The 25,161-nt window shown below is 37.9% G+C and overlaps 1 protein-coding gene across 1 annotated transcript in view; it reads right to left on the reverse strand.

Moving 5' to 3' along the window:
- PPP2R5E (protein phosphatase 2, regulatory subunit B', epsilon isoform) overlaps positions 1 to 25,161 on the reverse strand; it is a 179,608-nt gene that overhangs the window by 39,706 nt on the left and 114,741 nt on the right. The window contains 2 exon segments of the mRNA XM_011961963.1: positions 5,947 to 6,039; positions 12,452 to 12,553. Coding sequence (XP_011817353.1) covers positions 5,947 to 6,039; positions 12,452 to 12,553 — 195 coding nt within the window.

Here is a 25,161-nt window from a genome sequence, read left to right on the forward strand (position 1 = left end):
AGCTGAGACTGCACCACCGCACTCCAGCCTGGGTGACAGAGCAAGACTGTGTCTCAAAAAAACAATCAAACAAACAAACAAAAATTAACTGGGTATATGGTGGTGCACGTCTGTAATCCCAGCTACTCAGGTGGCTGAGGCACAAGAATCGCTTGAACTTGAGAGGTGGAGGTTGAAGTGAGCTGAAATTGCACCTCTGCACTCCAGCCTGGACAACAGAGCAAGACTCTGTTTCAAAAATAAATAAATAAATAAAAATAAAATTATTGGAATCAAGAAAAATAATACATTCTATCAATGTGGGCAGACAATATATGAGGGGGGTGTGAAAAGATGAATAAATATTTAATGAGCAACTACTATACTCCATAGGTGATAACAGTAGACATTTTTACAAGTCATCTCATTTTATCTCATAACAAGCCTACTTGCTGTGACTTGTTGTGACAGGTGACTCTTAATGTAATTTTATAGAAAAAGACACTAAGGATCAGAGTAGTCAATAATCTGCCCAAGGTTTTCAGTCACCTGTTTAAGATTGAAGGCAGGGATCCTGTCTTTGTATCCACGCTGCCTAAGCAGATTTGACAACTGTCGATTTTGAGGTGTCTCCTATTTTACTTAACAGTATCTTATTTATCCTGTTATCCCATGTCATGAATGAGGACTCAGGCTTAGATAACGGGTATACAAACTTGCTGAAAGTCGTACTGCAAGTAGGCAGAGAAGCCAGAGTTTGTATGCAGTTTCTTCTGACCCCATAGCTCACATTCTCAGCTCCTAAAATATACTTACAATACATAGGGAAGTCAATATTCAAGCCCAAAGCTTCCTAACTTTCCACTACGTCATAGCAAAACAGCTCAATTCCTATTTTGCTTTTGTATTCACTGACAGAGGAATGAGTCGGAAGACTGACTGCAAAGAACATATTCAGCTGCTACAGAAAATAAGTTGAAATCTCATGGATACAACAAATTCTGTCTAACTGAAGAAAGAAATGTTAAGCTGAGATTACCAAGAATCTTTTTTGAGATCATTGAAAATCCACAGAAAATAGAAATCTGCCCAAAGAAAAGAAACAGGGTAAACGTTATCCTGATCTGTCAAAAGGAAAAGGATGTAGGTTTCCAAGAGAAACACCCTAGGACCAGGTGGCACCATGGGAGACTGTGGAGTTCAGAAAAATGCAAAGACAAGCAGGGGTGTGAACAAGACCTGACTACAGAGTGCAGAGGTTGGCAGGACCTGTCAATTCAAGGACAGTTAAGTCATGGTGGGAAAGAGGAGGAGGAATGAGTGAGATGGGGGATAATGGGGTAAAATATCAGCATCAATCCTTCAAGCCCCAAAAATCCCACCCACTCCCCAGCAGAACCAAACCGGCCAGGAAGGGATCTCAGGAGAACCAGTTAAGAAATTAAGGCCCCCTCTTAGAAGGCACTGGGAACGAAGGTAAGTGATTAGCAGACTAAAGGGTCAGGAAAAGGACAGGAGGCCAACTTATAGGTTACCAACACGAATGAGCAGAGTATTCTGGAAAATGGAAGCTAACAGGCGCCCAGGGGTTATTCCCAACATGGAAGTTAATGCACTGATTAGTCAGATGATTTCAATCAAGCTCTCGGTGGTGGTGCTGATTCTGCCAAAAACCCTGCTTGCCACTTTCACGATTCATTCAGGAACTGGGGTGAGCCCTGGTGTGGAGGTCAAATTTGTAACAGATCCAGCAGATGGAAAGTAAAGAAGGCAACAATTGGAAAAATGAGGAAGGGGCTGAAAATGTAAAGTATATAAATGAACTCCACTACTGACACTTATTTCCTGTCTCTAGCAAAATTTTAGGACAGATGAACAAACCCATGGTTTGCAAGCACTTAGGGCAGGATCATCAGTAAACAGCACTAGCTCTAGACGTTCACTAATACCACATGGCAGATGAATGGCATTCCTTTTTATGATACAGTTACAAGGCCTATAGATGAAGGTAATGCTGTAAACACAGAGTCCTGGCTTTTACCACAGCATCTAATAGTCTCTAAGTTCTTCTTACAATCAAAATTAAGAAATGCAGGAAGGATAACGTACTAGTAAATTTCTGGATCAAGGATAAAACTCAAAAATTACTGATTATGAAGTTGCGTAATATTGGGAATTTCTAAAATAATATAGGGAATTTCTAAAGGCTCCTATCTCAGCCCTGGCTAGTTTAACAACTTTTTCTTTTTTTTTTAATTATTTTTATTTTTATAGTTTTGGGAGTACAAGTGCAGTTGTGTTACATGGATATATTGCATTGATATTAGTTTGGGTTTTGTTCCCTCCAAATCTCGTGTTGAAATGTGATCCCCAATGTTGGAGGCGGGGCCTAGTGAGAGGTATCTGGATCATGGAGGTGGGTCCCTCATGAACGGCTTGGTGCTGTCCTTGAAGTAATGAATGAGTTCTCACTCTATTAGTTACTGTGAGATCTAGTTGTTAAAAAAAAAAGAAAAGAAAAGAAAAGGCCTGGCACCTCCACCCCCTCTGTCTTGCTTCTCTCTCAACATGTGACACACATGCTCCCCCTTTGCCTTCCACCATGATTATGAGCTTCCTGAGGCTCTCGCCAGAAGCAGATGCTAGTGCCATGCTTCTTGTACAGTCTGCAGAACCATGAACCAAATAAACGTCTTTTCATCATAAATTACCCAGCCACAAGAATTTCTTTACAGCAACACAAAATGGAATAATAGATGCATGCCAGTGAAGTCTGGGCTTTTAGTGTACCCATACGCAATAGTGTACACTGTACCCAATAGGTAGTGTTTTATCGTAGTTAAACAACTTTAATCAATGACTTAGATGAGGCCAATAGCATATTTAGGTCACAGATGTCATAAAGATGGAAGACACAGTAAACAAGGTAGAGATGAATAAGGGATAAATGATTCCACAGGAACATATGCCAAGTACTACACTTAGATAAAAAAGCAAACTGTGTAACAACCAACAATAAGTAAGCCAGGCATGGTGGTGCACACCTGTAGTTTCAGCTACTTGGAAGACTGAGGTGGATCATTTGAGCCCAACCTGGGCAACAGAGCAAGACCCTGTTTGTTTAAAAATGAGAAAAGAAGAGAAACATGCAGCAATATGCAGAAAGCTCAATTAGAAGCCAGCTATAGCCAGAAGCTTAACATAAGTTGGCAATGTCATGCTACAGCAAGAAATGCTCATGAGACTTTTCCTTTAAGAAACCTAGAGTCATGACAAGGGAATGAAAAGGCCAACTTGAAGCCACACTGGGCTGACCAGGCTCAGGGCATTCTGTTCGGATATAGATGTCATATTAGGGTACAAATGGACACATCCAGGACACTGAAGGCTTCAAAACTAACCAATGAGAAAAGGTTGACAGAACCAAGAACTTGGTCTGGAGGAGAAAGTGCATACTGACAGCTAGTAGGCTAGATCCAGAAGGCAAATGGGCTAGTTCATTCTGCACAGGATTTTAGTAATACCAGAAAACTTAACAGAAGAATCTGGATTTCTATTTATCTTGGGGGTTGGCAAGGAGAAAAATCTGGGGATAACTGAATGAAGAGGGGTAGCCAAAGCCCCATTTAATAGGAACCAGTCTACATCCTATTGTCTGACGCTTGGCTTTCAGACTTACTATGAGTGAGGCTATGAGCATTTGAATTGCAACCACTGATGCAGAGAAAAGGAGTCAAAGGGTGAACACAAAAGCTGTGTTCTAAGACCTGAAAGGTTATGTCTGGGCTAGAGACATACTAAGATATTATTCTGGGGAGAAAAAGGACAAAGGGTACAAGGCATAGACAGGTTCAACATAAAAAAGAGCTTCCTAACAAAAATGGAACAAGCTGCCTGTGTATATGGCTTTTCTTCACTGAAAAAGGGTCTCAAAGGAGACAAAGAACTAGAATACATAACCCAAAAAACGTCCTTTCCAAATCTGGGTTTCTCTGATGTTTTCATATTGTAAGTTTCATTATCTTCAGTACCGTCTACCATGGACAGCACACTGGGCTGAGCCCTGGATGTTTTTTGTGTGAGAAAAGCACTGGCTTCATAGTAAGACCATAGGATTTACTGATTCCATGTCAACTAAATACAGGCTCTAATAGAGAATTACTATCTGATCTTCTCAGGCACATTAATTCACAAAAAATAGGCTCTATTATTTCATTAGTGTTCAGATGTGAAGGCTACTTCTCCCTCGAAGTCACTCCAAGTTACAGTGAGGGAATCACAAGGAGGCATCATGGCACAATGGACAGAAAACCAGAATACGAAATGTGCTTGAGCAAACTTGATACTCTTTCTACACCTCAGTTTATGCATCTACAAAATGGGGCAGGGGGCAAGGGAGGGCATAAAAATTTAGCCATGTCTACTTTACAAGATTGTTGTACAAATCAAATAATGCAGGCAAAGGTGTTCTGACAATTAGACAGCACTATATACATGTAAGGCTTTCCAATACAAAATGTAGATCTACTATGTTATTACTTACATTTTTTTGAAATAAATTATGCTTCCTTGGCATAGCAATCCATACCAATTTCCCTATTTACCCCATGATCCACATATCCATCTATTTATCTACCTCTCCATTTCTATTTCAAACTTCACTTTTCCAAACTCTCTCATGTTAAAGTGTGAGCCAGGATTCAACAGTGCGGTACCAAAGTACTCCAAATGTGAAGTAAAGATCAAGGATCAGTCCCATGTACCTAGGGGAATAGGGTGTACAGGTACTAATGAGCCCCAAAGGCAAGGCACCAAAGCGCCTTTCAGCTCTGAGCTGACACTTGAACTTTGGGTTTCATTCCACTCAGCCTTACTTAGGATGTGGAGAGGCCTCCACACCCCTCAGTTCTCTGGAAGCTTGCCTGCCCCTGTTGGATTGAACCCTATGAAACTGCTGTTTTGAGTGTTAAAAACAGTCAAAAAATTGGGTATGGTTCAACCTACATATCCTAAATTCCAAATGTATTAATTTAATTGAGGAGGGAAATGAGATCACAAAGGTTATCAGCCCCCTCCCAGTAAGGCACAGGAGATCAATTTCCTGCCAAATAATGTTTTACTTTTTATTTTATTTTTAGAGACAGGGTCTTGCTCTGTTGCCCAGGCTGGATCAAATTAATGTTTTAAATTTGAAATTCTTCTTACTGGCTTACTAGGAGATAAACATTTATTCTTTCCTACATTAGATGCCCCATATGCCACTCAGAAAAGAGCTACACCAGTTTGGCTCAAGCATCCATTTTTAGAGATGAATGTATCAACAACAGGAGCAAGGAAGTGTTATCTAAAACTTCAGTGCCATGAAAGTACCCAAGTCCCAGGTAAAAAGGAAAATCCACGGTTATAATATGTACAATGAGGAGTCAGGAAAAAGTGTTCCCGGAGATGTTCCAAATGGAGGAATGAGAGTTAATCCCTTTAGGGAAATTTTAGAATGTTAAGCTGTGCTATTTTCTAGCAGTGAAATCTCATCAGTACCCTGACTTTGATTATTTATTACAGGTTACTCATGCTTTGAAGTCTGAGCTTGCCTACTCAGTTTTAACAGATCTACACCACAGTTCTTTAAGAATCCTTATGCAAATATAAAATTTTAAGCTATATAAAAATTCACACAAACCAAGGTTATATAAATGAAATTCCTTTATAATTAAATTTTAAGAGAAAACTGTAGGGATTTAGGCATTAGCATTCCTGTCTATTTGAAATGTAATTGATTTCTACCACAAATAAACTTAAATGTACCTATTACTTTTAATAGGCAGTAATGGAAATTAACTTCTGTTTATATATATTTTTGTGGTTCACATAACTGTCATTGCAAATTTTTTTTAACAGACATGAATAGAAAATGAGATAAAGTGTTAACTGGAAGACAAATACACACATCCACAATAATTTGCTTACCTGTAATACAAATTTCTGATCTATATATTTTTTGGCAATGCTGGGTTGGAATTCTTGGCTTTCCAAAAATCGTATGAAAAATTCATATACAAGCTGCAACAAACAGATTATAGTTAATTTCAAATTATGATTCACTGGGAATAGTACTACAAACCACCAAAAGCCTATAACACTAAAAGTGACAGGGCTTAGAAAATTGATCTTAAAATCAATCAACAAACCACGCCAGCCTGTCTTGTGGCTCACAGTTGCTGTTATGCTTTCAACTTTTAAAACTTAAAATTAGAAAATACAACCAACCAAAGAAAAATTTCCCATAATCTTACCATTCAGAGACAACCACTGTTAACATTTCAATGTACGTATCTCCTTCTACAACATACTAATGTACTATATTCTTAGAGTTTTGCAAACTACTTGTACCATTTATACAATATATTATGTATATACTTCATTTAACATACCATATAAATATACTTTTACAGTTTTACAGACTACTTTTACCATTTAAACAATGTATTATGAACAATTTACATCAATAATATCTAAACTATCATTCTTAGTTGCTTTAAGTAATCCATTATAATTTATAATGAATAATTCCATTATTCGTAATTAATTTAACCAATCTCCCAGGCTTAGACATTTAAGTAGTTTCTCAATTATTTCTCCATCATTCTGCGTCAACGTGCATCACATAACATACGTCAGCGTGTACTTGTTCAATTATGCCATGAGGAAATGTTTCTAAACGTGGAATTGCCAGATCACAAGATATCCAAACATTCAGAATTTTTGATACTCACTGACAAATTTCTTTTCAGAAAGTTTATGGCAATTTCTACTCATCCCATAAGATGGTGTGGCACAATATAGCCATCTGCAGAAAGTCAGCCTCAAATAATTGATAAACAGTGGGGAATCACTGCCTATTCTCTTTGCATAATAAGTCTATGTTAAAGGCTACATTAGATCCTGATGAGGTATGCAACAGTATATCAAAACCAGAACCTTTAACTGGTGCAACTCCCTGCGCCTGTAGTCTCTGCTACTCAGAAGGCTGAGGAGGCAGGACTGGTTCAGCCCAGGAGTTTCAGTCAAGCCTGGGAAAGAGAACAATACTCTGTTTCTTTAAAATATATATGTATATAATCCAGGGCTTTTTAGTAACTTTTTAATATATATATATATTAAATATATATATATATATATATAAAATCCTGAGGGCCTCTTTCCCTTACTAACTGTGTAACCCTGAGCAAATTAATTTCTCTGAAACTTTGTCTCTTAAATGTTATAATGGAGATGGATAGTCTCTAAGTTTAAATGTGATAATACACATATAAAGCCCTCTGCACAATGACTAACATGTATCATCATCACTATTCCTAAAATAACATTTGCTAAGTTTTTGGTCTCACTCCTTTACACTTAAAAATTAACGAGGATCCCAAAGCTTTGCTTATATGAGATATATATCATTTATATGAGATATATATCAAATTAGAAAAAGTGAAAAAAGTTTTTAAATTTTACTGTTTCACTTAAAAACAAGGTGTATTATATGTTAACATAATTATGTTCCTGAAAAAAAAAGAAAAAAAAAAAACCTTTACTTTCCAAAAGAATTGAGAAGAAAGTCATTGTTTTATAGTTTTATAAATCTCTTTAATATGTGGCTTAATGTAAGACAGATTTTCATCTGCTTCTATATCCAATCTGTTGTGATATGTCATTTTGGTTTAAGCATATAAAGAAAATCGAGCCTGATGGAGATCCAGTAGTTAAAAAAAGGGAGCATATTTTACTAGTTTCTTTTTCTCCCACATAATTGTGGATATTCTTCTTTGATGCTACACTAAATTCAACAAATTGTCATTTCTTAAAGATTAGTTACAACATATAATCTGAAATTATATCAATGAACTTTTCATACTTTGTTACACTAAAATCCAATCATCTGTCTCGCACTTTGAATGGATCTTTATCCACGCATGGTTTCCTAACATCATTTGCCAACTGGAAAATATTGGTTCACTGAGCTATGCAGCTCTTTCAAATGTTGACACATTTTATTATACAGTATCTAAAAATATCACATTCTTTATTATCTCAATTTTATTTTTAAAAAGTCTTTAAGCTTTTGGAAGCTGCAAGCTCAAGGTGACAGATGCAAGACAGATATAAGTTTTCTAAAATTCTAATTCTAAATTCTGCGTTAATACTCTAATTGTGCCAGTGGTAACAAATATTGTCAAATGGTTTCCTTGTTTGTTTCAGAGAAATATCTTTCAGATACCCAAGTCTGAATAATCATAGTCTGTTAGTCATTCCTTCAAGTAAAAATGATGTTTCATGAGGAGAAAAGAAAAAAAGGCTAGTTTAGGTTACAGCTCAAAAACGATTACACAAATGCTTTTCCATAACATAACCATTATATTTCAGTATGCAGCCGATGTTACTATGCATACTTCCCATGTGTCATGTAGAATATTTTTAAATGTGCGCTTGAGCGTCAAAATTTTTAAAAATTATTAATTTTCGCTGTTTCTTCAAAGATGTTCTCAAGTGAAATCGGCTTTTTTACACTTTTAATTACAAGTACATGGCAGTGAAGAACACTCGACCAGTTTGACACAAGTAACCTTGATTCTCGTTAAGGTAGCAGCAATTTTAACCACCACCACTTTTGCAATGAACAGTACAAACGTCAACACAGTGAAAGGACATATCATATATATACCACTGTTATAAAGGCAGTTTTGACCTTGCGGGACACTGAAAATCAGGTCTCAGAACCACTCTAAAGGTCCAGACACCACTGATTTAAACGTTTCTTGTCACGTCAGACTCTAACTTAAGACTTAAATAAGGGATTCACATTAGCATTTTACTTCCTTATAAAAACTGTTTTTCTCCTTGGAACTCGCTGAATTCAGAAAAATTTCTTTCCTAATGATCTGGACATTGCCAAGTTTCACACGTTATTTTGCTAGTCAAAATAATGCCCAAGTCCTAAGACCTCAGAGAATTGTTCCTTTTCTAATACTGTTCATCTGTCAACTCTCAGTTTTACAAATAGAATGTCAGCCTTATTCAAATGACCCCATCAAGTGGGTTTTAGCCTTCTTTTGGTTGTCTCAAAGGGGAGATTCTCATCTTCTAAGCTGATCTGTGGACTGGCCAGGCTTTCCAGCAAGACTGGCAAAGTGCTCTCTCATCTCTGTTCTCTTGAAAGCAGTTATGGTCTAAAATGGTTTGGTGGAAACACTTCAGACATATTTATTAATAAGCATAAGTGTTCTCTGCACTTCAAAGAAGGATTTTATGTCAAAATCAAAAATCTCCCTTAAGTTTCTAAAGAGAAAGACTGGGGGCTGGGGAGGACAAATTACTTTTCAAGGTTACATAAGTGAATTCTCCAAGGAACTTTAGTAAAAAGCTAGCATTCCTGTTTGTCAGTCTCAAGTGGAAAACATTAAAAACAAACCCTTAATTGTAAATGAAACTCCTATAAAATTGTATTCTACTGAAGACACACCTAATTTCAGAAAATACATAAACAAGATACTAATTCAGATAACTGAAAGGTTGAATCACATACCAGAGTAGACTCCTTTGACATATTTGAACTAAAAATTATTCTTTTGTCTATTTTTAAAGATCCCAAAAGATCCACAATTTGTTATAATCAGTAATTTTACTTTTTTTTTTTTTTTTTTTTCTTTTTGGTGACATGGTCTTGCTCTGTTGCCCAGGCTGGAGTGCAGTGGTGCGATCTTGGCTCGCTGCAGCCTCCGCCTCCCAGGTTCAAGCAATTCTCGTGCCTCAGCCTCCCAAGTAGCTGGGATTAGAGGCGTGTGCTGCCATGCCTGTCTAATTTTTGTATTTTTCATACAGAGGGGGTTTCGTATGTTGGCCAGGCTGCTCTCAAACTCCTGGCCTCAAGTGATCTGCCCGCCTTGGCCTTCCAAAGTGTTAGGATTACAGGCATAGGCCACTACATCTGGCCAATCGGTAATTTGTATAGGCCACAGATTTAAATCAAAAAGGTATGCAGGAGCAGTCAATTAGCTGGGCAATGAGCACAGCCAACCATTCAACAACCACATCTCAATGTTATTTTGTTGTTTTGACCTCCTGTCAGGTATTTATAGTTTTTTCCTTGCAAAATGTGTCCCTGAAAAGGAAGCGTACTACTAATTACGAAGCTAATAAAAAGTGAAAAGGTCTAAAACTATGCTGTGTTTTGGTCAGAAAAATAAGTTGGATCAACTAAAAAGTAAAATGTTAAACTTCATGACAGGTGACTATGACATGAATGACCTATCATGAAAAGAAAAAGAGATTTCTTATACATTCAGTGAGTGCCCTCATTAGTGCTAAAACCACCTAACACTGAAAATGGGAAGGTGACTACTTTGTGCTATAGGAATATACAAAGGAAACGCAGGACTCTTGAGACCAAGTCAGGAGCCTTGTTCCAAAAGCAACAGATGGTGAAGGCAACAATGTGCTAGTTACCTAACCTTTACTATGAATAAAGGTTGATTTACAAATTTTAAAAGTTTCCTTCACCTGATCCAGCATTAGTGGGTCATATTTCCCCTTGAGCTAAAGAAAGGACCAAAGGATAATAACCTTGAACAGGATGTCAACACAGATGAAACCAGCCCATTTATAAAACCGTTTCTGCCTTTAGATCCAAAAGGGCACCGGTCTCATTACCATTCTTCATTGTTTCTTTGGTTTTAGGGTTTCAGATAAACTAATGGTTAATATTCCTGCAGTAATGACAGTGTAAGCTAGAGTGGTTTTTTTGTGGTAGAACTTACGAGTTTCAGAAATTGATTTGGTCCTGTATTTTATAGAGTCATTAAGTATGGGAAGGATTAACTGTAATATCGAGTAAAACTTTATTGTACTTTAGGGGAAATTTATGTCTATGGTTATCATGATTTAGAATAGTCAAAAAGCTCTTGCAAATGGCAAGAGTGGTCCACAGGGTCTTCTTTGGAATACAGAGAAGACAATACACTAAGGCTTTGAAGACATCTCTTTCCGTGTCTTTTCCACCATAAGATGTGAGACAACTGAGGAGACCATCTTTTTGTTGTTGTTAAGTTTCTTCCAGATTAAACTGTAATTCAATGAACTGGCACCAAATATTAAGAATAAGACATAACAATTCACCCATTCAAAAAAGTAATTCTTTTTTGGATTGTGTCACAATCTGGGATATACCTATGAAAAGCACAAATAGTTTTACAAGTTTCTTAGATTGCGGATAGTATGTCTGGGACCTTAAAAAAAAATTAAACATCTAAGATAGGAAATCAACTACAGTGTTTTAACTAATTTACCCAATCTTAGCAATGGAGGCAGGAATACATATGCATAACATGCCTGAGTAAGAGCTGAGAAAACAGAGCCCCCAAAAGTTTTCTACGTAACATAGGGAAATAGCACACGTGTGTACCTGCAGAAACTTTGAGTTGTCAAAGCAGGACAGACAGACTTGCAAATTTACATCAGAAATTCTGAAGTAGGGGGAAAAAACTCTTAGAATATCTCTAGGCTTTCTCTCTCTGCTGCACAATTTGTTTGCTCTTCAAAAAGTCAACTTGAACCATGAATACATTTCTATGAAAATGCAGCAGCTTCTGCCTAGGGGTGAAGATGTACAAGGTATTATTCATTTTCTTCCACGCCTTCCCCTTTGCTATTTGTCAAGCAACCTGAGGATATTCTGACTCAATGGAACATGTACAACATGTACAAATTTCCTTGCTCTATTCTTTCGAGAAATTTTGGCCTTGAGAGAAGACAGCACAAGGGAGGAAGGAGCTGGAAAATTACCAGTATGTATTATATAAGTTAATACAATACAGACGGCTCTAGTGCTGGAAACAGAGATGCAGTGATGCCCCTGATCCATCCTGGCACATGAGTATGATTGGAAAACATGGCCTTCTCAGTGCAAGAGAACAGAATTGGCCTTCACCCAAGCTTTCTCTCAGCTGTTACTCTTCCTTACAATACTGTGAACGAAATAGCTATTAGTTTGGTTTTGTCCTTCTAACTAAAGAAACACATTTGTAGTTAACGTGAAGACAGGCATACAAAGTTCCCAGGGTATATACTGCTAAAACTGAGATATATATTCTGTGAGCTAATCACATCCAACTAATACTAACGTGAAAATAATTCTGTGCTTGGAGGCTCTAGAGGGCAGGATCATAAAGAAGCTCTAACAGAGGAACAAGAACTGCTGGCTGTACCTGCAACATGGGGTGGGGGGACACTAAAGCATCACACTGACACTATTTTATTCTTTTGGCATCCTAATTATCAAGAGTAAGAAACATAAAAAGCATTCTCTAACTTTCCATTAATGTACTCTAATTTGATTTCTTGGTGGATAAAGGCCTTCAAGGAATTCCCATGCTAATCAGCTAATGAGTTAATGGAGTTTTCTTTTAGAACGAATGGTATTTCAAAGTACCTGTAAGTGTGGCCACGATGCCTCAAGGGTAGGTTCATCTTCTTCTGGATCAAATTCATTGCTGTCACTAGGAGGGAGAGTTCTGAATATATTGCAAGATACCTAAAAATAAACAAGCAACAGAGTTAACGGGAAGCACCTTCTGCGCAGTTTTACACAAGGTCCTTGGAGCCAAGCTGAGGGGAACCCAGATAACAGTGCACAAGGAACATCACCAAACTAGAATAAGGACCTCTTTGTATAGGCTCTGAGGTGCGGACCACCTCCAGGCAAGCTGGAAAGTAGCAACGCAGCACCATCCTACTCTCTTGAACACTATTCATTGTCCTTATTTAACCCTTTCCACCCTAGGTTGCCATGATTTTATACCTACCATCAAAGCCTGCTCTTGGTTACTTACCAGTCAAGCATGTTTCTGATTAACCAATTGACACTAAGAAATAAATAACTGCTAATGGGCTTCATGTGCTTCCCTTATCAGGTATATTCACTGTTTGCAAACTTATGATTGAAATAATGGTGAAATTTCAGGCTTTTCTAATAACCTTAAAAACATTCCTTATCTATCCTCAACAAGTTGGTTTACAAAATAGTAATGATACCCAGAGCAAAATTATATCTTTGATATAAACCTCTATAAACCAGGTATTCCTTAAGCATAGGCAAGATCCAAATTAAACAATGGTTGTTCAAAATAGGGCCATGAGTTGGTAACTGTCGAAACCGGGTGATAAAGAGATGGGGATTCATGATACTATCGATTATTTCTGTACACGTTACAACATTTCCTTTTTTTTTTTTTTTTGAGATAGAGTCTCACTCTGTCACCGACACTGGAGTGCAGTGACGCAATCTTGGCTCACTGCAACCTCCCGCCTCCCAGGTTCAAGTGATTCTCCTGCCTCAGCCTCCCGAGTAGCTGGGATTACAGGCGCCCGCCACCGTACCCGGTTAATTTTTGTATTTTTAAGTAGAGACAAGGTTTCACCATGTTGGTCAGGCTAGTCTCGAACTCCTGACCTCAAGTGACCCACCCACTTCAGCCCCAAAGTGCTGGGATTACAGGCGTGAGCCACCACACCTGGCCTATTAAAAGACTTCTATAGTAAAATGTTTATGTTTTAAACATTTTTTAAATGTTTTTGCTACTAGTCTCAGGATTCCTTTCCAGTTTCTGTTTCTTGCCCCACTCACCCACTCATCTTTCTCCTAATGACATATCCTCAGATCTGAAGAATAAGACGGGGAGGGACAGGAGAACATGTGTAAAAAGTGAGAAGGGAAAAAGAAAGCAGATATTGCATCAGAAGCCTTTGTTGGCCTTCCTATGTAATGCAGAAAATACTGAGCTATCTAATATGCTGCCCTGAAAGAGGAAAGAAGAAAGGCTTTGGGGTACCCATATAATCTGAATGTGTACATTCCTACTAGTGCCTAGAACAGTGTATACACATAATAGGCATTTAATAAGTATTTATTTCATAACACTGTTCTAGGCACTAGGAAAACAATAGTGAACAAAGCAGATAAAAACCCATGCCGTCATGGAACTTACTGTATTCTAGTTAAAGCCACAATTATTCCCATCTCCTAGTTATGGAAACTGAGCTCAGATGTATAAGCTATGGGAAGGAGATTCAATTTTATTTTAGTGCAATGGGAGGCCATTAGTGGATCTTAAAACAGAGAAGTGGCATGATCTGATTTCTGCCTAAAAAAAAAAATCACTCCAACGGCTATGTATAGAATAGGCAGGAAGAGGACAAGTTAGGCTGTGAATGTGACAAGGGATGACGTTGGCTTGGCAAGGATGGTAGGGAAGACAGACAGAAATAGATTGATTCAAAAAGGTAGTGCTTTGCTGCTGGCTTGGATATATGATGTGAAAGAAAGAATTAAGGACAAGACATAGATCTGAGGCCACAAACTGAAGATGGAGATTACTGGAAAAGGGAAAAGTTTATTTCTTTGCTGGCTTGTTTTAGCGGAGAGATCTAGGGATCTAGTTAGAGACGTATTAAAGGAGCAGTATCTAGGAGGCAATTAGAAATATGAAGTTGGACCTCTGAGCTGGACAGGTCAGAACCAGAGACATGTAAGACTCAGCAGCATATAGATAATACTTAAAGCCACGGGACCAATGGGATCACCTTGGAAAGGAGTAAACAAAAAGAAGAGAAATGGTGGGCGGGGAAAAGTGGCTCACGCCTGTAATCTCAGCACTTTGAGAGGCCGAGGCAGGCAGATCACGAGGTTAGGAGCTCAAGACCATCCTGGCTAACACGGTGAAATCCCGTCTCTGCTAAAAATACAAAAAATTAGCCAGGTGTGGTGGCGGGCGCCTGCAGGCCCAGCTACTCGAGAGGCTGAGGCAGGAGAATGGCATGAACCCAGGAAGCGGAGCTTGTAGTGAGCCAAGATTGGGCCACTACACTCCATCCTGGGCGACAGAACGAGGCTCCACCTCAAAAAAAAAGAGAGAGAGAGAGAAAGGGTCCTTGGGCATCCAATATTTAGAAATTAGGTAGAAGAAAAAGAGCCAAGGAGAGGAAATGAAAAGAAGCAGGTGATAATAGAAAAGAACTAGAGTTTGGGGTCTCAGAAACTAAGAGAGAATAGCGTTTTAAGGAAGAAGTCAAGAGCAGCAAATGCTGTTCAGAGGTTGACTAAGAAGAGCACAGAGCAGTATCTATTGGACTTGGCAGTCCTATGAAGTGTACACTATTATGATCCCTAATTTACCACTGAGGAAATAGAAGCATGGGTGTTGTTAAGCTCTAAGGTTACAATTAGTAATCAGCAGAGTTATAACTGGACCCAAACTGTCAGGATCCCCAGTGTTCTTTCTAGAAGAAAAGGCAGACCAACTTTCTTATTCATTAGCTTAGAGGACAGAAAAAAATGATCATATGAGAATATGCTTTTGCTATGGCTAATGACAGCAAACACAGTTCTATTATTTTATTTTTGTCCCTTCCAGTGATTAAGAAATTATTTTTATGAAGAAATAAGTTACTTTTCAGGTAATGACTTCCCTTCAACCAGCCAGCTATAATGTAATTGACAGGGCAAAGGTTCTTTAATTACTCAACTTTGAATCTTCATTAAACTATACATGTATTTCAAAAACTGAGTCTTCATCCCAACTAAGTCATTTATTATGTACTGCACTCTTTAACAAGTGTTTTTCCTCTCCTAAGACGTGAAAGTAAACCACGAAAGGGGGAAAAAAGGGGCTTCTCTATAGTAAAAAATCTGGGTAAAGAAACAGAAACTTCTCTTCCTTTGTACTCCCGGGCATATAAACTCTCTTACAGTGTCCACCACACGCTGCAGCAACTATCTGTTTAGGTTATTTGTCTCTCCTTACTAATAACTAATCGGGAATATATAATACATTTGTCTTCCCACCATATACTAAGCATTTAATAAATATTCACAAAGTGAAAGTTTGGATATATTAATAAAGTTGTGTGTTGTGGTTTTGCTTGGAACAAATTTCAAAATTTTCTAGGTGACTTGAATAAATGTAAGTTATTTCCAAAGATGTTCATCCCTGTATTGTGTATCTTCTGACTTGGTCAAAACTTTATCTCTCAGTTAACACAGCAAAAGAAGGCCACATTGGGTAAATAATCCAAAAGGCAGGTAGTTCTAGAAGTATATACATCTCATTTAGCTACACACTGTCATTTCTTCAGATTTATCTTCCTGTCATGCTTTATTTAGTTTACTTCTAAACATTCACCAGATGAGGAATGAGGAAGCACATGTCTGCTGGGTTGGACAATTCAGAGTTGACTGGATTGGTTAAGTAGTTGTCTACCACAATGGGAAAGAATGGCAAAGCATATCAAGTGTCATGGAAATGGCCAAACCTCTGACCCAGCCTGGAATATACTAGGGACTTAATAAAAATGTTATAAATGAGCCATTACTCCCATCCTTGAGAATTTGCCCTGAGAAACTAACCCAAGACAAGAGTGAAAAAGCTACTTAAAGCTTTCGCTTGCAACATTCTCCAAAAAATGTAAAACTGGAAATAACCTTTATGTCCAGCATCAAAGAGGTTTATCAACTCAGTGGAATACTGTGCAGCATTAAAGATGATGGCTCTATGGGAGCACCAAAAAAAAGTTTATAAATAAAGATTTAAATGGAAAGGCAATTGAAAATTGTGTGATTATAAGGATAAGAATGGAAATGGTTAACTATAAATGGAAATTAAAAGCTGTATTAAAGCAAGAGGACTATGGATGATAAACACAGTCCTAAATCTATAAAAAGCATACGTTAAAGACATACATTATGTGAGTTACACCTTCCACTCCAAGATGAAAATGGGTCTTGAACTTGTTTATATAAGACTATTGCTGCCAAGCGAGAGTTAAGAACCACAGCCTCCAGGAGTGCCAAAGGTTTATCAGAAAAAATATATATATATCACAGCCTCCCACAATACCAGAGAGCTTGGCTCATGAATGAATGATTTAAGAATTACATGAATGAACCAGTTTAACTGTACAGTTGAGCTCCAAAATCATAAATGTAAAATCAGGTCATCCATGGACGGGCTTCCATTGGGGTGTGGGGGAGGAAGAGGGGAGGAGTGTCTCTAAATCTCCTGATTTATCTGCAACAGTTTGTATATTAGTCCAATTTGCGAAAAGTCCAGTTGCCTTCATCAGATTTTCAAAAGACTTCCAACATCTAAAAATGGTTAAAAACCAAGGTCCTAAATAGTAAATTTGCTTACATTAAATCTTCCTTTATCACTGGCAGTCACTTTTAATTTATAGTCTATGGTTAAATGGATTATTAAATAGGTAATGGCAGTTGCATACTTATGCAAATGTATCACAGCCATGAGTAACCACCAATATCACTCCCCACCACACAACAGTTTTGTGAAGAACCTATGTGGCTAGGTTAAAATGCATTCAGGTATTTCCAAAGTCACAAACAGTCTCTATTATATTAAAATACATGAGGTTCTAGCCCTACACCTCCTATTTTATTCATTCAAAAGCAGACTACCAAAAATGAACAAAAGGAAATTTTAAAGTATATTAGATACATTTATTTTTCAAATATTGTATTTTAACTACACTGGTGTCACTGCAAAGTAAAAAAAGTTTAAGAAATAAACACTTCTGAGGTAGTCTAATTCCTTTTCATTACAAAGATATTATTTTAAAATACACAGTGGATGTCAGGATGAAACTAAAGGCTTGAAAGGGCTGGGAGCAGGGGCTCATGTCTGGGAGGCTGAGGCAGAAGGATCACTTGAGGTCAGGTGTGTAAGACCAGCTCTGGTGATATAGCAAGACCCCCATCTCTCTATTTAAAAAAGAAAGAAAAAAAAAAGGAGGCTTGAAGGCACTGGCCTGGCCTCCAAAAAGTGGCTATAAGGACAAAGCGAGGCTGAAGGGATGGAAGGAAAGGATGTCAAAACCTGGACAACCCCTCTTCAAAGACAGAAAACCTCCACTAACGAGCTTTTAGAATCAGATCAGGTTAGAAACTATCTCATCCAGCCCCTTCATCTTAGAAATAAGGAAACTGTGGTTCAAACAGCTTGCAAGTTTTTCAAGGTAACAAATTACCGTGAAACGCAGACAGAGTTCCCAGGGAGAGTTCCCAGGGTTCCTTCTGATACACCACTTCCACCCAACCCTGAACTGTGGATGGACCTGACTTTTTTATTTCTCTCTTTTTCCTCTGATCTTCCCTACTCCCATTTCTTTTTAACATTTTTACTACTCTCATTTTCTCATCTCTCCTTTCTCATTATCTCCTTCCAAGTTTTTTTGCCTGCCAGTGCCACTCAAAGGATGACTCAGCATTAACAAAGAACTATAACAATCTCTTCATCCCCACTGCTAGTTCAGACCTCCAGCAGCAAACATCTTGATAACTGCACTGTTTCCTTTCTGGTGTTCTCTTCCTCACATCCCTTCTTTTTGTCTCCCCCAATTGGATTTTGAAGCACTTAAGGATTCCTTATTCATCTCCGAATGTCTGGCACCTAATATACAATCAATGAAAATAACTAGGGGGGCCGGGCGCGGTGGCTCAAGCCTGTAATCCCAGCACTCTGGGAGGCCGAGATGGGCGGATCACGAGGTCAGGAGATCGAGACCATCCTGGCTAACACGGTGAAACCCCGTCTCTACTAAAAAATACAAAAATCTAGCCAGGCGAGGTGGCGGGCGCCTGTAGTCCCAGCTACTGGGGAGGCTGAGGCAGGAGAATGGCGTAAACCCGGGAGGCGGAGCTTGCAGTGAGCTGAGATCCGGCCACTGCACTCCAGCCCCGGCAACAGAGCGAGACTCCCTCTCAAAAAAAAAAGAAAGAAAATAACTAGGGGTGCCAAACAGAATTCAGGACACTGGTGAAATCTGACTTTCAAATAAATGACAAATAATTTTTTAGTATAAATTTGTCCCATGCAATATTTGGGACAGTCTTATACTAAAAATTTATTCACTATTTATCTGAAATTCAAATTTAATTAGATGCCTTGTATTTTTATTTACTAAATCTGATAACCCTAAAATAACACTAATATTAAGAACCTCTAACTGCTTGCTTTGAGGGTTCGGCTGCTCATTTTTCAGTACGCGTTAGTCTACTACTGACTATTGTTAATTACGGTGCTGCAGCAAAAACCAAAACAGTCAAATTCTGGGCCAAATGTGAAAGAAGAGCCTACAAAGTTTCCGTGTCCATGGCCTCATCAACAAAAGAGGAAGAAGCATTTAGGCATATTTTTATCAGTTTTTGATTAAACTTACTACTTTTTGACTTGCAAGAGCAAAACACTACTGTTATATTTCTAATATTTCTTTAAATTACTGCAGAAAAAAATTCACCATTCCCAAACCATTTCCATAGAAATTACTAATTTTACACTATGATTTTGACTGGGATTTTGTTGTTGTTAAGGAAAATGTTATAATAGAACAGAGTGTGGCTAGCACCTAAGAGCTACTCATTAAGTATCTGCCAATATTAATAAAAAATACACAAAAGATAAGAATAATACAATGAATGTTTTTTTAAATTCATGAATAATTTGAATTTCCTGTAGTTATATATTTGTTAAGATGTGAGGCTCTGGCACACTGGGCATGTAATGTGATCAGGGGATCACTTGTACCACAGTATAACAAGTTAATTGAAATCATCTTTGTGATTTAGAATATATTTTCTAGATGATTGAGTATCACCTCTCTTGAATAAAAGCTGAGGAACTAGCTGACCTCAAAGATGTTTCCCCCTTTCATCTGGGAAACTGTAAGTTCATACAATTACACAACATTGCAAGCATATCAACTATAAACACAAACAAAGAGAATGTTATTATGGCTATAAAATGAATTTTAAGATTACATCTAAAAGGTAAATTTTCTAACCAAAAAGACTATGTGAATGATGCTAAACAGAAAACATTCCAGCAAATTTAAAGCTGCCATTATTTCTCCAGCACTATTCACATTAAGACCTTATGCAAGTAACAATTTCAATGATATCCCTGAGTTTTCTCATCCAGTTTAAGGACTCCTTCATTCAATAATTCATTATGTATTAAAAAGAAACCAAAATGATTCCATCATTTACAACCAGGAGGGGCTAGTAAATGCAATGTTGACACTTAGGCCATCATGTATTATTATTATTATTATTATTGAGACGGAATTTCACTCTTGTCGTCCAGGCTAGAGTGCAATAGCACGATCTTGGCTCACCACAACCTCTACCTTCCCAGTTCAGGTGATTCTCCTGCCTGAGCCTCCCGAGTAGCTGGGATTACAGGGACCCACCACCACACCCAGCTAATTTTTTGTATTTTTAGTAGAGACGGGGTTTCACTATGTTGGCCAGGTTGGTCTCGAACTCCTGACCTCAGGTGATCCACCCATCTCAGCCTCCCAAAGTGCTAGGATTACAGGCATGAGCCCCCGCACCCGGACCTATTATTTTCATAATATTTTACATTAGCACAAAAGAGGAATCTAAGTAGATATGGCAAAATTGAACCTTGAAAGAAAATAGGCAAATCATCAATATTTACCATGAATGCCATTTTTAAAACACAATTAAATCTGAAACAAAAATATGAATATAAGCAAGATTTACTTTAAATCTCTAAATCAGACATTTAAACACCTAAGACTATTTTCAAACATACTAGAATTTATATTAAATATTCAACCCTAAGGCCAGGCGCAGTGGGTCGCACCTGTAAACCCAGCACTTTGGGAGGCCGAGGCGGGAGGATCACTTGAGGCTAGGAGTTGGAGACCAGAGTGGTCACAATGTTTTCAGAAAACCCATGTCTACATACATACATACATAAATATTCAACCGTAAGAATAAGAACTAAAATTCTAACCAAATTTTCTAACATAAAAATAATAAACAATAAACAATACATATATAATGTCAAGTTACTTTTGGTAACACCAAATTTAAGAGTTGTTAATGGTCTCAATAATAAAGAACCTTTCAAATCTGACATCTTTAAATGTCAGCTCCTTTAAATTAATTATAGATAATTATTGATAAACATAGAAAGATCCCAAAGCATTTGTAATTATACTTGAGGAACTCAGAATCAGAGCAGACAAATGTCTTTTAAGCCGATGCTTTGATTAGGAAACAAATGGCAAAATTTGTAAGCTTTCAATTACCATTTAATTTAATTTACTGGTAATTTGTTCAATCAAATAATTTGTTTCTAAAGCCAAACTATGTATCTTAATTACCACAATAAATATATTGTAGTTTCCACTTCAGATTAGGTATAAAGTCTTTTTTTAAACCTTGCCATCTATATGAACTAACCCAGCTACTTAAAAGTTATCTGAATTTAAGAAACCATTCAAATCTGTTATTATAGCATAAAGGCATGTCCTGGCCAGGCGTGGTGGTTCACACCTATAATCCCAGCACTTTGGGAGGCCAAGGCAGACAGATCACAAGGTCAAGAAATCAAGACCATCCTGGCCAACATGGTGAAACCCCATCTCTACTAAAAATACAAAAATTATCTGGGCGTGGAGGCGCGTGCCTGTAGTCTCAGCTACTTGGGAGAATGAGGCAGGAGAATCGCTTGAACCCAGGAGGCAGAGGTTGCAGTGAGCCAAGATCACGCCACGGCACTCTAGCCTGGTGACAGAGCTAGATTCTACCTTAAAAAAAAAAAAAAAAAAAAAAAAAAGGGCATGTCCTTAACACCTAATTCTAAGGAGCAGAAATTTAAATTTAAGTCAGTTTGACAATTTCCTAGAATAGGCCATCCACTGCAGGTCTAACTTTATTGCCTAACATATTAAATATTTAACTGTATTTGCTATGTAGTATCATCAATAATTATAATTTTCAGACATTATTATTCCAAACATGTTCATTTGAGTTACATATGATTCCTTGAGTCAAAACAATCTCCTCAATATCCTTGTTTATCACAAGTGTAGATCTCAGTTGCATGATAAGAACTATCTGAAATACTGTAACATATAGGTGTGATCAAGCCACCCCAGCAAGCCTGTCCATATCTTTATCATAAAACTGCATTTGTGGACAAAGCTCTATATTTTTGTGAAGACGTTCACTTAACCAATGACAGAGTGCATTGTTTACATATGACTAAGAAACAAGCACTTGTGACAGCTGTGAGGTTTGTTTTACAACATCTAGAAATCTGGAAGAGGATTTAAAAGGAGATTTCTAAAGCGAGTAATTACTTTAGAAATAATCAGTAATTATTGTTACACATTTTGAAATAATTAGTAATTATTCAAATACACTTTAGGAATAATTAGTAATTATTGTTACACATTTTAATGTCACACTTAAATCTGTATTAGCAGGGCTTTCTAGGATATAACAACTATTCTATTAAACCTGATTCCTGAAATGAGGCAGAAAGAACATATTAAAATGATCAAAAGTTTAACAGGCAATTGAAGAAAAGGAATATCAAAAAAAAAAAAGCTTAAAACTTATGATACCCAATTAGAATTTTTAAATATAGCCAGTATTCAAAAGACAATATTAAAGTAATAGAAGTCTTAGCCATGTACTATTTTCATAACATATAAGAAAGACATCATTTTTATTTATATTTCCTGTATCAAGTATTTATTTTTTACTCTACTGGGTATACACTACAGATTTACAAAGACCAAAAAACAAACACCATTTTCATTGTGATTGCTGCTTACTCCTGTTAGAAGCAGTCGGAGTATTTAGCTGATAATTGTTATGATGAATTGGTATAACTAGATTTAACATACGGTGATTGCTTCTATAAATAATTTAGTCCCCTTAGACATGGAGTTTCTAGAAGATTGGAGCACTGCCAACTGTATGAAAGAAAGGAATCTGTCCATGAGATATCAAGAATAGAGAAACAATAGAATATGAACACAGATCAAATGTAAACACAGGCATGGTTTGGAAGACTATATCAACACTTCATTAGAAGGGGACAAAAGGGGAAAACTGAGTGAAAGAAATAATTTTGTCTTCTGTTTCCACTCTCCTTGACCTGTGCCATGTTCATCAGATGACAGAGGTGCCACAAAGACAGGAAAAGAGAAGAGACTGGGGAAGGGGAGGGAAGAAAGAAAGAAAGATTCAAGGGAAAAAGACATTTGAGTTGGCCCCCTCTATGTAGTGATCATTAATGCCAAACTAGAATAATCAAGTTAATACAAGCAGAATTTATAATAGCTGCAAACTGGAAACAACCTAAACGTTCATCAAACAGTATAAAGGATAAGCAGTCATAACCAAACCCCCCAACCATATACATGCTGTTTAATTCCATTCATATAAAGTTCTAAATTAGGCCAAACTAATTAAGCTTTAATTAAGTATTAATGTCAGAAGAGAGAACTCAAACTTAGAAAGTCTTAACCACAGGGCCCTACACATAGCTCTTAATCACAGGACCACATACAGTGTTTTTTTTTTTTTGGTTTTTGGTTTTTTGTTTTTTTTGAGACAGGGTCTCACTGTATTGCCCAGGCTGGAGTGCAGTGGTGCAATTATGGCTCACTGCAGTCTCAACCTCCTGGACACAAGGGATCCTTCCACCTTAGCCCCGCATGTAGCTGGGACTACAGGCACGTGCCACCACACCTGGCTAATTTTTATATTTTTAGTAGACGTGGGGTTTCACAATGTTGCTCAGGCTGATCTCAAACTCCTGAGAGTAGGCAATCCACCTGCCTCAGCCTCCCATAGCATTGGGATTACAGGAGTGAGCCACCGTCTACAGTCATATTTAAAATAGGGGCTCTGTGGGTACATGTCACCAGCTGACTAGTGGGCTTGCCTACAGTGAGACTGGCTGGGCTAATCCCTTACCACTTGTTCATGCCCCTCCCTCCAGAACTCCCTTTTAAGTTGTGTCTTTAGGTCTTTTCTCTTCGGTTTGCCTGATTCTCCAGAGAAGAATCATCTAATCTCCTGGCTAGAGGGCGTAAGGTATCTGGGAACCGAGTGGGTTTAGTCTCAATTCAACAGTGTCCTACTTTCAGAAAGGTGCCCACTACTCTCATCTGTGCGTAATGTCCCCAAGTCTAGATTCCCTCTAGTTTAGCCTCTCCAAAGAGTAAACCTTCAGTGTTCTGCTGGGATTTGAGACAGCAGTTACATGGCTACCTGGTTTTGGGAGAATGGGAGAAAAGGAATTCTGGCTACTTCTTATACAGACTTTCCAGCGAATCTCCTGTTTCGCCCCCATGCACCCTTCCTTTGAGAGGTTATCTTTCTGAAGCTCCTCAGAGTTGTGCACACGACCTGGCTATGTCTTGACTTTCCTTGCTGCTGCTTCGGGTTCCGTTTTCTCTGATCAACCAAGGTAGTAACCACTGTTCATTTGTTTTCTAGCTTCTAAAATGTTAATTTTGAGATCTATTTTGCTTTGTTCTTGTGGGTTTTATTTCTTTTCAGTAGTAACTTTTTTTTTTCAGTAATTGTGGGGAGATTTTAGGTAAAAAAAGTAAACATAGCATGAGTTCAATATACCCTATTTACTCAAAAGTTAGTAATTATTTCTTTGTGTTTTTGGTTTTTTTTTTTTTTTTTTTTTGGAGACGGAGTCTCACTCTGTCGCCCAGGCTGGAGTGATCTCGGCTCACTGTAAGCCCTGCCTCCCGGGTTCACACCATCCACCTGCCTCAGCCTCCAGAGAAGCTGGGACTACAGGCGCCCGCCACCACGCCCGGCTAATTTTTTTTTGTATTTTTAGTAGAGACAGGGTTTCACCGTGTTCGCCAGGATGGTCTCGATCTCCTGACCTCGTGATCCGCCCGCCTCGGCCTTCCAAAGTGCTGGGATTACAGGCGTGAGCCAACGCGCCCGGCTGATTATTTCTTATTATTTCTTCCATTCTCCAGTAATTTCTGCTAATTCAAGTAATTTAATTTGCTGATACAAAAAATATATCAGTCTCTTTTTAGTGGGGAAGAGTCCAGTAAAACAGCAAACGAACAAACAAACAAATGGCAGGTGCTCTAATCTTAGCCAAAATAAACTGAGAGATCTTCACAAGAGTTTTCTTTCTCAGAATTAGCACCAACTACATTAGCAGGTCTTAGTATAAAATGAAATAGAAAAATAAAGCATGTTCAGGATCTGGGAATCCTGAATGCCAAATTCAAATGAACGCCTCCAAGTCATGATTTCATCCA

Source organism: Colobus angolensis, unplaced genomic scaffold (assembly GCF_000951035.1).
Source record: "Colobus angolensis palliatus isolate OR3802 unplaced genomic scaffold, Cang.pa_1.0 Scaffold57, whole genome shotgun sequence".
NCBI classification, from domain to species: domain Eukaryota; kingdom Metazoa; phylum Chordata; class Mammalia; order Primates; family Cercopithecidae; genus Colobus; species Colobus angolensis.